At 46.7% G+C, this 13,081-nt stretch overlaps 1 protein-coding gene and 1 long non-coding RNA gene across 2 annotated transcripts; one reads left to right on the top strand and one right to left on the bottom strand.

Annotated features, from left to right (window-relative positions):
* Positions 1 to 350: 350 nt before the first annotated feature.
* LOC135384581 (uncharacterized protein K02A2.6-like) lies at positions 351 to 4,277 on the top strand. The gene has a single exon (XM_064613776.1). The coding sequence runs from the start codon at positions 351 to 353 to the stop codon at positions 4,275 to 4,277; it is 3,927 nt and encodes a 1,308-aa protein (XP_064469846.1).
* A 4,074-nt stretch (positions 4,278 to 8,351) lies between these two features.
* Positions 8,352 to 9,110, bottom strand: LOC135383403 (uncharacterized). Its single transcript, XR_010419853.1, has 3 exons — positions 8,816 to 9,110; positions 8,467 to 8,610; positions 8,352 to 8,386 (listed from the first exon to the last, which is right to left on the bottom strand). It is a non-coding gene; the product is annotated as an uncharacterized LOC135383403 (long non-coding RNA).
* Positions 9,111 to 13,081: the final 3,971 nt, after the last annotated feature.

Here is a 13,081-nt window from a genome sequence, read left to right on the forward strand (position 1 = left end):
TTCGAGACAGCCGTAGCGACACACTGAAGGAGGCCATCTTTGTGAGGTATCTGGCATTCGAGCCCAGCCGTTGACTCATCTTCACACCGCGTCTTCGCATGGCGAGTTCAAGGCTTTCGCGTCTCATATTCCCACCCTTATTTATCTTTCCTGGCGGGCTTTCTCTAGAGAGTCCGCATTTGGTACTCGTACAATAAACAGCTATCTTATAGCGGCAGCTCGACTTGGGTTTTTGTTCCTCTACAGAGTCTGACGCACAACATGGTGTCAGAAGTGGGATCCATGGGTCTACTCTTCGTATAGCGTGGATTTCTACAACTGTGCAAACTCCAAGCCCTTAAACGTGAAGCATGGCAACGCCCGTGACGACGACGTCGTACAAGATAGCACCTCCAGACTCTTTCTCCTTCAAACCCAACGAGTGGCCGGCATGGAAGCGAAGATTTCTTCGATTTCTGTCGGCTTCCGGATTGCAAGGACAGAAGGAGACCAACTTGGTGGACACGCTCGTCTATGTGATGGGACAACAAGTCGAAGACATCCTTCAAACGTTCAAGCTCAAAGCCGAGGAATCAACCAACATCACAAAGGTACTGGAAAAATTCGAAGAGTATTTCGTACCTAGACGAAACGTGATTTACGAGCGAGCCCTTTTCAACACTCGAACCCAAAGGGAAGCCGAATCCGTGGAAGATTTTGTAACTGCTCTCCACGTCTTATCGGAAACTTGCGACTATGGCGAGTTAAAAGAGGATCTGATCCGAGACCGTCTAGTAGTAGGACTCCTCGATCGCAAGCTGTCAGAGAAGCTGCAGCTGGATCCGGAACTCAACCTCCACAAAGCGCTGGTAACGGCCCGACAGCATGAAGCGGTTCGAAAGCAGCAGGCTCACCTCCGACCGAGTCCCGAAAAAGACGGCAACATCGATCGCATTATTAAACACCCAGGGGGTAACAGATCAACCACGAAGAAACACCACCAAAAAGCTTCAGAGAGCTCAGAGAACTCCAGAAGCAAGACATGCCGTTGGTGCGGCAGGGATCCACATCCGAGACAGCAGTGTCCTGCGAAAACTGCCATCTGCAACAAGTGCAAAAAGAAAGGACATTTCGCACTCGTGTGCAGATCCTCCTCAACAGTGCACGCAATTGAAGCACAGCAGGACGTTGGCTTCGTAGGCATCGCTGGAGGAGATAGCAGCACAAGATGGGATATATCAGTGCTCCTAAACGGTAGGCCACACTTTTTCAAAATAGACACGGGAGCAGATGAAACTGTTATATCTTATGAAACGTTCTGCCAGCACCGTAAGCCAGGCATCACGCTTACAAACCCCAAAAGACAGCTACACGGTCCCGACGGCAAACCACTCCAAATCGAAGGAACGATCGATTGTGACCTCGAGCTAAATGGCAAAACGGCAAAACAAGTGATCTACGTGGTGAAGGGACTTACGAAGTCGTTGCTTGGAAAACCAGCAATAGAAAAGTTTTGCTTGTTCCCACAAGTGAACAACGTGGCTTCTACCCCTCGTGTCGGGGGCACCGAGACAGTCCACCTCTGCAATCCGCGTAAGGACTTCCCTCAGCTCTTCAAAGGACTCGGTAACTTCAAGGAGGAATATACCCTTGCTCTCAAACAAGATGCAAAACCGTATGCTGTCGTTTCTCCGCGCCGAGTGCCACTCCCTCTCTTCAAAAAGACACGGGAAGAATTAGAACGAATGCGGAAGCTTGGGGTTATCTCACCAGTAGATGAGGCAACAGAATGGTGTGCTCCAATGGTGGTGGTTCCGAAACCGTCAGGAAACATCCGTATCTGTGTTGACCTATCAGAACTCAATCGACATGTGCACCGCGAATGGCACCCCATACCCTCAGTAGAGCAGACACTAGGACAGCTCTCAGGTGCAAAAATATTCTCGCGGCTGGATGCTAACTCTGGCTTTTGGCAAATTACTCTTAATGAGAATAGCCGACTGCTCACGACATTCATCACACCGTTCGGGAGATTTTGCTTCAATCGCCTCCCGTTCGGCATCAGTTCGGCGCCAGAACACTTCCAGAAGAGAATGGCGAGGATCTTAGAAGGCCTCGAAGGGGTACTCTGCCACATGGATGACGTCCTGATCTACGGTTGTACAGAAGAGGAACATTCCCAGCGACTGAGGAAAGTGCTACAACGATTAGACGACGCACAACTTACCCTGAATTCCGAGAAGTGCGTTTTTGGAACTTCCAGCATCACTTTCCTAGGACACAGAATAGACGCCAATGGCATTCGACCGGATAATAGCATCCTCAAGTCAGTACAGGAGATGCCACCGCCATCAAACAAACGCGACCTCCGACGTTTACTTGGCATGGCAACGTACCTGGCGAGATTCGTGCCTCGTCTGGCTGATGTTCTACATCCCTTAACATCAATGTTAAGTACAAAAAACGACTTTGTCTGGGACAAGGCGCAACAACACGCATTTCAACAGTGGAAGGACATTCTTTCGACGCGTCCCGTTCTGGGAATTTTCGACCCAACAAAGGACACCATCGTATCCGCCGACGCCTCCGCGTACGGACTAGGTGCAGTTCTAAGGCAGCAGCAAAGCGATGGAAAGCTAAAAGTGATCGCCTACGCGTCTCGCACCCTGACCGAAACAGAAAGGCGATACGCGCAGATCGAGAAGGAAGCTCTAGCCTTGGTGTGGGCTTGTGAGAAGTTTAGGGACTACCTCATTGGAACCCGGTTTACTCTAGAAACCGATCACAAACCGCTAGTTGCCCTTTTCTCTACCAAGTCCCTGGATGACCTTACGCCAAGGCTGCAAAGGCTACGTATGCGTATAATGCGTTTCTCCTACGACATTGTTCACGTTCCCGGGAAAGAGCTTCTCGCTGCTGATACTCTGTCAAGAGCTCCGCTTCCCACAACAGAATGTGGAGACCTCGAAGAAGAAGTTCAAGCTTACGTACAATGCGTAACAGCCAATGTACCAGCAACAGCTCCAACGCTTGACTGGATTGAAGAGCAACAAACAGCTGATCCTACTTGCCAGCAACTGGTCCGTCTCACTAAGCACGACTGGCCAAGCAAAAGGGACACACCACATGACCTTAAGCAATTCTGGGATCATCGACATCAGCTGTCTATTAGCGGTAAAATACTGATGTACGGCTCAAGAATAGTTATCCCACAGTCCATCCGCAACACCATCCTACAGATGCTTCACGAAGGTCACTTTGGAATTGTCAAATGTCAACTTCGTGCGAGAGACTCAGTGTGGTGGCCAGGGATAAATGCAGACATCGAGCAAATGGTGAAGGACTGCAACATGTGCGCGGAACACCGCATCAACAGGAAAATGCCGCTAATGCCTACATCATTTCCACAACGTCCGTGGGAAAAGGTAGCAATGGATTTGTTTTGCCTAAACGGACAATGGTGGTTAATTGTCACCGACTACTACTCGCGCTACCCTGAAATTGCTCGATTAACGAGTCTATCGGCTGCAACGGTGGTGAACCACTGCAAGTCCATTTTTGCACGACACGGCATACCAAACGAAGTAATATCCGATAACGGACCACAGTTCGCCGGTGCAGAATCATCAGAATTTCGAAAATTCGCAGAGGAATTCAAGTTCAAACACACCACTTCGAGCCCGAGATATCCACAAAGCAACGGCATGGCAGAAGCAGCCGTAAAGATTATCAAAGGATCTATGAAGAAAACGGGGGATCCGTACGAAACGCTTCTTTCCTATCGGTCAACACCCCTTAAGAATGGCTACAGCCCAGCCGAACTGCTGATGGGTAGACGATTGCGAACTACACTTCCCACAGCGGAAGAAATGCTGCTACCCAAGAGGGTAGACCACGAGGCCGTAAAGAAGTGCGAAGAGCTACTGAAAAAGAGACAGAAACAACAGTTCGATAGACACTATGGCGTTCGACCTCTCTCTGATCTTGATGAGAATCAAGACGTATGGGTCATCGATGTACAAAGAAGAGGATGCGTGAAAGGTCCAGCCTCAACGCCACGTTCCTATCTTGTGGCAACAGAGAGCGGTGATCTTCGCCGCAATCGGTCGCATCTCATCCCGCTGTCACACAGTTCACGTGATGACCAGTTAGCCGAAACTACAGACCTCGCAGATGCACAAATGCATGAAAGAATTAGCACTTGTGAGAATATGTCTCACATGCATACCAGAAGTGGACTCTGCATTACGCCAAAGACTTTTCCTGAGTCAGAGACTTCCAAAGGAGGGGAAATGTGAGGTATCTGGCATTCGAGCCCAGCCGTTGACTCATCTTCACACCGCGTCTTCGCATGGCGAGTTCAAGGCTTTCGCGTCTCATATTCCCACCCTTGTTTATCTTTCCTGGCGGGCTTTGTCTAGAGAGTCCGCATTTGGTACTCGTACAATAAACAGCTATCTTATAGCGGCAGCTCGACTTGGGTTTTTGTTCCTCTACTTGGGTTTTTGTTCCTCTACAGAGTCTGACGCACAACAATCTTCGGGTCAGTGTGGTGGAAGAAGGTGTTGGCTGCGACAGTGTTTTCCATGAAAAGGTGGGTGTCAAAGGAAAGGCGCCGGCGGATGTGTATGCGGCAGACGGATGGAGATAACGGGATGACAGTGTTGCACTCAGCTGCGCCATGAGCGCGCCTCGCTGCTGTGTCGGCACGTGTGTTTCCCGGCAAGCCAATGTGGCTTGGCACCCACTGAAACCACACGGAGTGGCCGGAGGTGACGAGGAGTTTGTGCACAATCAGGACGGCGTCGTCTCTACGATCCAAGTACATCCAATTTAACTACGTTCAGCGAGGTGCTGGAACACTGTGACAACATTTTCAAGACATTGACAATTAATGACAAGGCTATTCGTACCATTGAAAAAATGACAAGGAACCAGGCAAAGAGTGCACACTGGTTTACATTCAGGATGGGGCGAGTTACTGCTTCCTCCCTGTATGATGTGTGTCACACACAACTGGGATACCCATCAATGAGCCTCATCAAGAAAATCTGTTCTTCGCAAAGTGACAAGGTATCCACCCCAGCTCTCAAGCATGGCCGTGAAAAGGAAGCTGTTGCTCTTGCCAAGTACAAGAAATTAGCTCACGAGCTCCACAATGAAGTTCAGTTTGAAGTGGCAGGACTTTTCATCTCCGAGGACTATTTGTTCCTAGGAGCTACTCCTGACCTGCTAGTCCGATGCACATGCTGTGGTTCAGGTGTTGTTGAAGTCAAATGCCCTTGGAAAGTAAGGGACGGCCACCTCAGTGACCTGCTTAATGATTCAAGAGGCTGTGTAAGAGACTGCAACGGTGTGCTGGAACTGAAGATGGACCACCGCTATCATTACCAAGTTCAAGCTCAAATGTTTGTGTGTAATGCTAGCTATGCAGACTTTGTTCTGTGGAACGAGAACGAAATCAATGTGCAGAGAATTTATCGGGATGACAGCTTCATGAAGCCATTAGTCGAAACTGCGACAGACTTTTTCAAAAAGGTTCTCTTGCCAGAGGTAGTGACACATTGGTTCTCAAGCCGTAAAGAGAACATGCCTGTACTGCCTGCGCCACTTGTGCCATGCACATCAAATCCTCTGATGCCAAGTCAAACTGATAACACAAAAGCAGCCCAATGTGACACTGCCATCTCCAAGGTTGTGTGCACATGCAAAGGACGGAAACGGAGCAAAATAATTGCATGTAATAATGCTACGTTCTCAATCAAGTTGTTTCATTTAAGTTGTGTAGGGTTGAAAAGGTCACCAAAAGGTGTACAGTGGTACTGCGAGTCCTGTTCCAAACAACTTAAGTGACTATGAAAGTGCACAGACCAAGAGTAAAAGGTATCACATGAAGTAGAGGTGTCAATTATTTCTTTACTGCTCCCGTCAAGTTAAAAACATGAACATACATCATGGCAGTAATAAATACCAGTCGAAAGACACTACAGAATTGCACAGGTTGGTCAGTGAGCAACACACTTTAACAATTTTGTCAATAGCACTTTCACCACGACTGTTCCTTCTTAGGAGCTCCACAGGTATGGTGCTCTTCAGTATCCTATACTTATTTCGTACCATCCCAATAACTCTTTCGACATGAATTCGTACGTTTGCGATTTCTCGGGTCTGTTCAACTTCATAGCTGGAAAGTTGCCTCTTTCCTTTCGTAAATGTGGGCACAGCTAATGTTGCACAACACATGCCAACACTTTCTGCAATCAAAAACCCCCTGTCAGCAAGAACGACAGCTCCATATTCTAATAACTGCAGAACACCGCTCTGTTCCGTAATTGCCTTATCGCTAGCACGCCCACCATAGGCTCTCGACAGAAACGTCACCATGCCCTGTGGACTGACCCCCAGCAGAAATTTTACTGTGTTGTGGTGGCCATAGGTGGGGAGTAACGCGTTACAAAGTAGTGCGTTACCGGTAACGCGTTACAATCGAGTAGTGAAATATGGTAACGCATTACATTTGGGAGAAAAGTAATGAGTAACGTAACGTCATTACATTTTTAATAACTAACGCGTAACGGCGTTATGCGTTACTGAGTGTTCGGGAACATTGCTTCATCGTCGAAATTTGAATGCTTGAGCGAGGACCGTGCCTGCAGAATCCGGGAAAATCCCCGATTTTTTCTATTCATCTGCAACAATGAGAAGAATGTCACATCGACACCCACGAAGAACGCAAAAGAAGTGTTATTGACCTACCCTGGTTGAGATGTCACCTTTGCTTACCACCTTTAATTTTCACTCCCTCTAGTATTTTTCGGACGAATGGGGCAAAAGCGGCAGAAAAATAGCCTCTACCTGAACAAGTAACAAAGTACCAAGGGATTGGCTGTTTGGATTTGTACTGTGTGAGATAAAAGTTCACCGTCTCTATCAACCTTGACAAGGAGCACTCACTGGTCATTAGGCGTCCTCTCAGCCCAACGGGCGAAGCTCACAGTTGAAAATTTTGAACATCAACTACCTCTGCGTTACAATAAATCGCACATGTAAGTTATGTTCATGCGTGACCCTTGTTTGTGCCCAACATTGCTTGTATTAATTTGCGGAATGCACTTATGTGATTCAACCAAAAATGGTACATATGATAAGCAAAACCTCATGAAGTAATGCAAAAGTAACGGCATTACTTATCAGAAGTAACGGCGTTAGTAACGCGTTACCTACTACCGCAACAGTAACGAATAACGTAACGCGTTACTTTTTGAAAAAGTAGTGAGTAACGGTAGTGCACTACAAAATAAAAGGAACTTCCCCACCTATGTGTGGTGCTTATACTGGGACCACGTCTCTGCTCGTGTAATTAAGGAACTTGGTCTCTGTATGAACACCTCAAAGCAGTCTTGAATTACTCTGGCTTTAAAACCAAATTTTTCAACAAATGCAGCAGGCATTGTTTTCATTATGTTTTCCTTGTCCGGCCAATGTACAAGGTGGCCAAGACGGTCATATCACACATCAAGCCATTTCTCACAAATTCTTGAGGCAGTTGATTGCGAAACATTGAAACGATATGCAAGGTCCTGCATGTGGATGCCCAATCTGATCCTTATGAGGAACATCATCATTTCCTCAAATTGGCTGAGCACATTTCGTGAGCTGTGTGCTACATGATCTTTCAGAAGATGCAAAAGCGAAAGGATGGCCAGGAACGATGGCAATCCACTGTAAAAAGACACCTTTTCGTCATCATCACGGAATGCGTCTTCAGTGAACTTTGATGCTAAAAGGTCTTCCTTTGCAGCTCTCATTTCCTTTCGAAGGCTTGCCACCTCCACTTCCAGCTGGTGGATGTGATCGGATGTCATGTCTGTTTGGCATGACATGCCAGAAACTGAAAAGTAAATAGTTTCTCAGTTGTGAAGTGCGGGTAACACACATTATATGCAAATTTACTGACTGTGCAGAAAAATATGTAGTTCTTGTGCAGTTTGCTCCATGCACGAGATACAGTGTTTTTGACAAGGTGGTAACACAAAATATTCTACAAAAAGAAATGGTAAAAAGCCCAGGAATGTCATGCAAAGCTGAAATAAATTGGGGGACTATTGCAAACATTCTTGCCACCCACTGGGGGTAGTTTTCACCAACGTGGCATTGTAATTATGATAAATTATAAAGTTTTGTGCTAAACATTGTGACACTTTCGTTGAACACCACGTACATGAGTCGCTGTTGTAACTTGTTTGCAGTACATGACCTTGCCAGTAAAACATTGTTTTGGGAAACTGCTTACCAGGTTCCGCAGTAAAATTACCCTGCTGCATATCACATTCGTCAACGGCCACATCCGGGTCATGAACAGTTATGTTCATGGCGGTTTCAGGTGATATGTCCACATGTTGATTGGCTGCATTCATGAAAGGTGCAAAAAGAACATTTGTCTCCTGTGATCACTTCATGCGCAAGGAAAGCATGAGAAATATGTACCATCTGGGGGTGCCTGCCGGCTTCTGGAATGTCGTGCCATCAGGCGCTTGTACCTTCCATCATGGGCAGGCTCAGCATTGTATCCCAGGTGTAGTGAAGGAGCCCAATCAGGATTGCAGTCGTCAAACAGACCAGAGGGTGAGCCTACGCACACCACATAACAATAATATATCACGATAGGGGTACCTGAGAGCGGCGTGGACAAACACATTACTAATCCCACCACGAACCTTAATAATGACATGATACGTTTGTAGGCTGACTAGAGTGTGTTACAACGTTCAACACCAATTACGAAACATGAGAGAAAACACGGTTTGCGCTGCATGGTGGTCAAGAAACTGCATACCTGATAAGAAGTGACGTGAGCAGACCTTGTACTTGTCAGGATCCCCCGCGATTCCAGCACGTTTGATTCGCGCCAGCCATTCCCTGCGTCGTCTCTCGGACAGCAGTCTTGTTTTCTCGCACTCGTTCATGCGAACCTTCGGTATCTTGAAAAAACTTGGATCCTTCTCGTTCGACTTTATCTTTTGTTGCTTGCTCTGTGTGCGGCTGTTACAGCCGACAATGGCGCAATAAACCATGTTTGAGGAGGACAGACGCTCTCGCCGGGCCAAGCGAGCGCGTAGTATGGACTTCAAAATGGCGAACCGGCCCACAGTGCACCGCGCTCAGCGCTTCAGTGAATACTGCCTATAGGGAACGTCACATTCGAGCACTATTGCCACGTGTGCACGGATGAAGCGGTATTCCCCACTGCAGGCATTATTGGACACGACCTCTTACGTTCGAGAGACATCGATCTGATTACGAGTAAAGGAGTTGAACGTATAGAGGGATGCGAAGTCCCGATGATAAATGGGGGTCATGAAGGCCACGTTGAAGGTAGGCAGGAAGGTCACAGATTCGACTGTGTCCCTATCAGACTGGTCCGTGAGATGGTGTTACCACCGAGAACAGAGAACATATGCTTCGGTGCTGCCACATTGGTACGGGTGGGCAAAGAAAACATGGTTCCACTACGAATCGCCAACACGACCGAGAAGGAACTTTCGTTGCCCCGAAGAAAAGTCGTGGGAACACTCTTTCCGGCTATCGTAGAATAGTCGCCAACCGAAAGAGGGGAGTTGTGTGCCACTATATCAGAATCCAAACAAGAGGAGATCAGCAGCAAGTTCAAGTTGGATCATATTGGCGACAGAGAACGTTCACAGCTGCTAGAGTTATTCAGAAAATGTCGTCGTGTATTTGCGATGTCGGAGCATGACCTGGGTCGGTGTGAAGTCAGCCTAGTCTAGCCAACTGTGCGGCAGTCTCGCAGAGGACGGCGGACGTGATCCTTTCAGGACTGCTGGGGAAGGTCTGTCATGTGTATCTCGACGATGTTATCATACACAGTAGCACGTTCGAGCAGCACTTGAAAGATGTCGAAGACGTCTTCAACCGACAACACGATGCGGGACTCAAACTAAAGCCGAGCAAGTGCCAGTTCCTCAAGCCACAAGTCAGTTACCTAGGACACGTCGTCTCGCGTCATGGCGTCAGGCCCGACCCGAAGAAAGTAGAGTGTGTAAAGAAATACCCAGTGCCCAAGACGGTAAGAGAAGTCAGACAATTTTTGGGATTAGCTGGCTGTTATCGTCGACATATTAACAATTTCGCGACCATCGCTCAACCGCTGACCAAGCTAACGTCTAAAAAGCGCACCCCATTTCAATGGGATGGTGAAGCACAGGAAGCTTTTGAGTCGTTGAAGGACGCTCTCACGATAGCCCCGGTCTTGCGGTTTCCAGACTTTTCAAGTTCCTTCACGTTAACCACTGACGCGTCGAAGTACCCCAGACAACACGAAACCTCACTGGGACGTCCGAAAAAGATCCCCACATCCCACGTCCCGCGTGGGCAATCCCTTAGACGTCCCAGGAACAGCCGCGGAGGGCAACCACCATGAAGTCCATCATGAGTACTTCGGCGGTCGTAATGGGGACTTCCCTCCCGCTCTCCCACTTTCCTTCTTCTACTCTCTCGCAAACGCTCGCAAACTGCGAGGCCGAATTATGGCGTCCGTTAGCAACCAGATGGCGCTAATCATTTTTAATTTCTCACTAGCTTTGTAATGTTGCTCACAGCATCGTTTGAGTAACGCAAAGCTGCTAACGTAGACAATAGAGAGTAACGTACCGCGGATAACTGCATGTCATGGTTTTGAAATTGGTAACAAGCAAACGGTCATACGGTACTGCGGCTGAGTGAAACTGAACGCTAAAAGTGGCGGGCGGGAGCAGGACGGTTGTCCGTTCGGTCCGTTCTTTGTCATTATGGCTTCCATGATGGCGGCGTGCGTCCGTGCGTATTGCTGCAGTTTGATGTACAAGTGAGAGACATGGACGGCAGTATAGGTATGTTTGCTCTTTTTAGATAACGATAGTTTGTCACGGGTTCTGTTTTTCATAATGCAGTGAAGTTTTGCAGCGTACGGACGGACATAATTTTCTGGCAGTTGAGAGCGAACACGTTTGACAACGTAAAGAGCGTTTAGTGTGTTTTTCCACAGTTTCAGTGTTCGTTATGAAGATGTTTGACAAGTTGCTAAGTTGAGAAGTTGTTTGAGAAATCGCTACCAATGGCCGAGTCCAGAACAACACTGTAAGTTAGACTGACACTGAGTTTTATTATCAAATACAAATAGTATGAAAACACTGGCTTGTAACAAACATGTATCGTGCCCGTAACACGTTGAATGTCATTACAGGGGATCAGTCAATGAAGGATTTGCCAAGTTACAGCAGCCTGCTATCCATCACAAGCTTTTGGCCTGAACGCACACACGGTAAGCTGTAGTACTCTTTCTCTAATTTCAGGTAAACCAGAGCCAGTGCATTCATTGCGTGGGAATCAGCATGTACACATGGATAGCGTAAGCTAGCTTCCAGTACGACAAAAAGGATGCTATGCCAGGGGTAACTGACTCTCCTCTGTCCTATGCACTTTAAGATTGCTCTCAGCAGAAGATTACTCACTTCCATCTTCTCAGTTCAGAGGAACAAGTCAGCGTCATCTACAAGGTGTCCCGCTTTTTCATTTCTATCCCAAGCAGAGCACCCAGTGATGCAATTCTTAACATATTCCTATCTATATAGGTAACCACAACAGTTCTTTCACAGCGGCCTGTCCTGCAGCATCCCAATGAACAACTACTGTACGACCCGTATGGGAATTTTTTTCATGAGCAGATCAACAATGCCAAGGTAATTAAATTTGTGATAGGATTCCAAATGTGTCCCTGCTTGCAGGAGCTCCATTTGGCATGCCACTGACCTGTATTACCACGTGAGGCTTGCAAACTGGGCATGTTTACCTCCTGAACTGTCTCAGAGCAATCTGTATAAGCTAAATAATGAAATATATTTATTTTCTGTGTGTATATGCATACTATGTGGACAGTATAAGTACAGCTTGGGACAAAAGTTTACGGAACACGGCACCTGCGTATTTCTTCATCGGAGCGCTTTCCTGCTAGCTATCACGAAGCGGTCGAATAGGGAACAGGTGGCGAGCTATTCTATCCATCTCTCAGTATGTATGTCCACTCCTTTTTGCTGCTAGGTTGTCGCTCCATTGGAGAAACGCGACACCCTGGTGTTCCGTGAACTTTTTTTTTAAGCTGTACATACAGGTTTTCGCCCCAAGCGGTATCTAAGTAGCTCTTCTTTTTTTCTTTTTTTTAATTGTATTCTCAATAACAAAACATTTTGTATATGGCCCTGGAACGAAAAAAAAAACTATGAAGTATGTGATCTAAATATTTAATTACGTCTCGGTTTTGTTTGTTGTCAGGTTACCTCACGAAGATCCCGGTGCCTCTAGCGTCGCTACCTTCACGGGAGGGAAATGAAATAGACAACTATGTTGTGACTGCACCACGCATCGCGAACTCAGGAAAGTCACAAATCAGGAGCAGCACATGGAAGCAACAAAGAGGACATTTAAACTGTGTGTACTCAGATACATAGCTCTGTTTCGGTTACTTAGTTGAAAACTGCACCACTCGCTTATGAGACAAGCATATGTTGCCTTGCGCGTTAGAAAAATCTATTAATATTGCCTTTGTAGTAAGATGTGTATTTTTATAGGGACACGCTATATCAGACATCAGCTCTGGATTCATGGTGTAAAAATCTGATACTAACACGGCAAATTTTGAACTGTAATTTTGAAAATTTAATTTCTCAGCATGAGAAAATTATTAAATTGCTTGTAATTTGTGACAAAAGTTATAGATAAAACTTCACATTTCAAGCGAAAATGTGCTGTGGATGTGCAAGCTATCGTTCCTATCTTTTTTTAGTGTGGAAGCTGACAGGACTTGTGCGTACAAAAATTCTCTATGGATCTTTGTGGCAATCTCAGAAACGGCATTATATTAATTTGCTTGTATCTGTATGTCGATATATGCATAGTTTGCTACAAGTGCTCTTATTTGGGCATACCAGTGCCACACCTTACCTTTTTGGCTTCAACTTCTGAATTCAATTCGACTTGCCTTTTAACATAACCGGTGTCCCGTCTCTGTCTAGTGATTCACTGTGCCGTAATGAGGCTGACCGGGGAA

The sequence above is a fragment of the Ornithodoros turicata genome, chromosome 2 (genome assembly GCF_037126465.1).
Source record: "Ornithodoros turicata isolate Travis chromosome 2, ASM3712646v1, whole genome shotgun sequence".
Taxonomy (NCBI): Eukaryota; Metazoa; Arthropoda; class Arachnida; order Ixodida; family Argasidae; genus Ornithodoros; species Ornithodoros turicata.

Coding starts and splice junctions, on each gene's coding strand:
- LOC135384581 (XM_064613776.1), top strand. CDS start 351: ATGGCAACGCCCGTGACGACGACGTCGTACAAGATAGCACCTCCAGAC.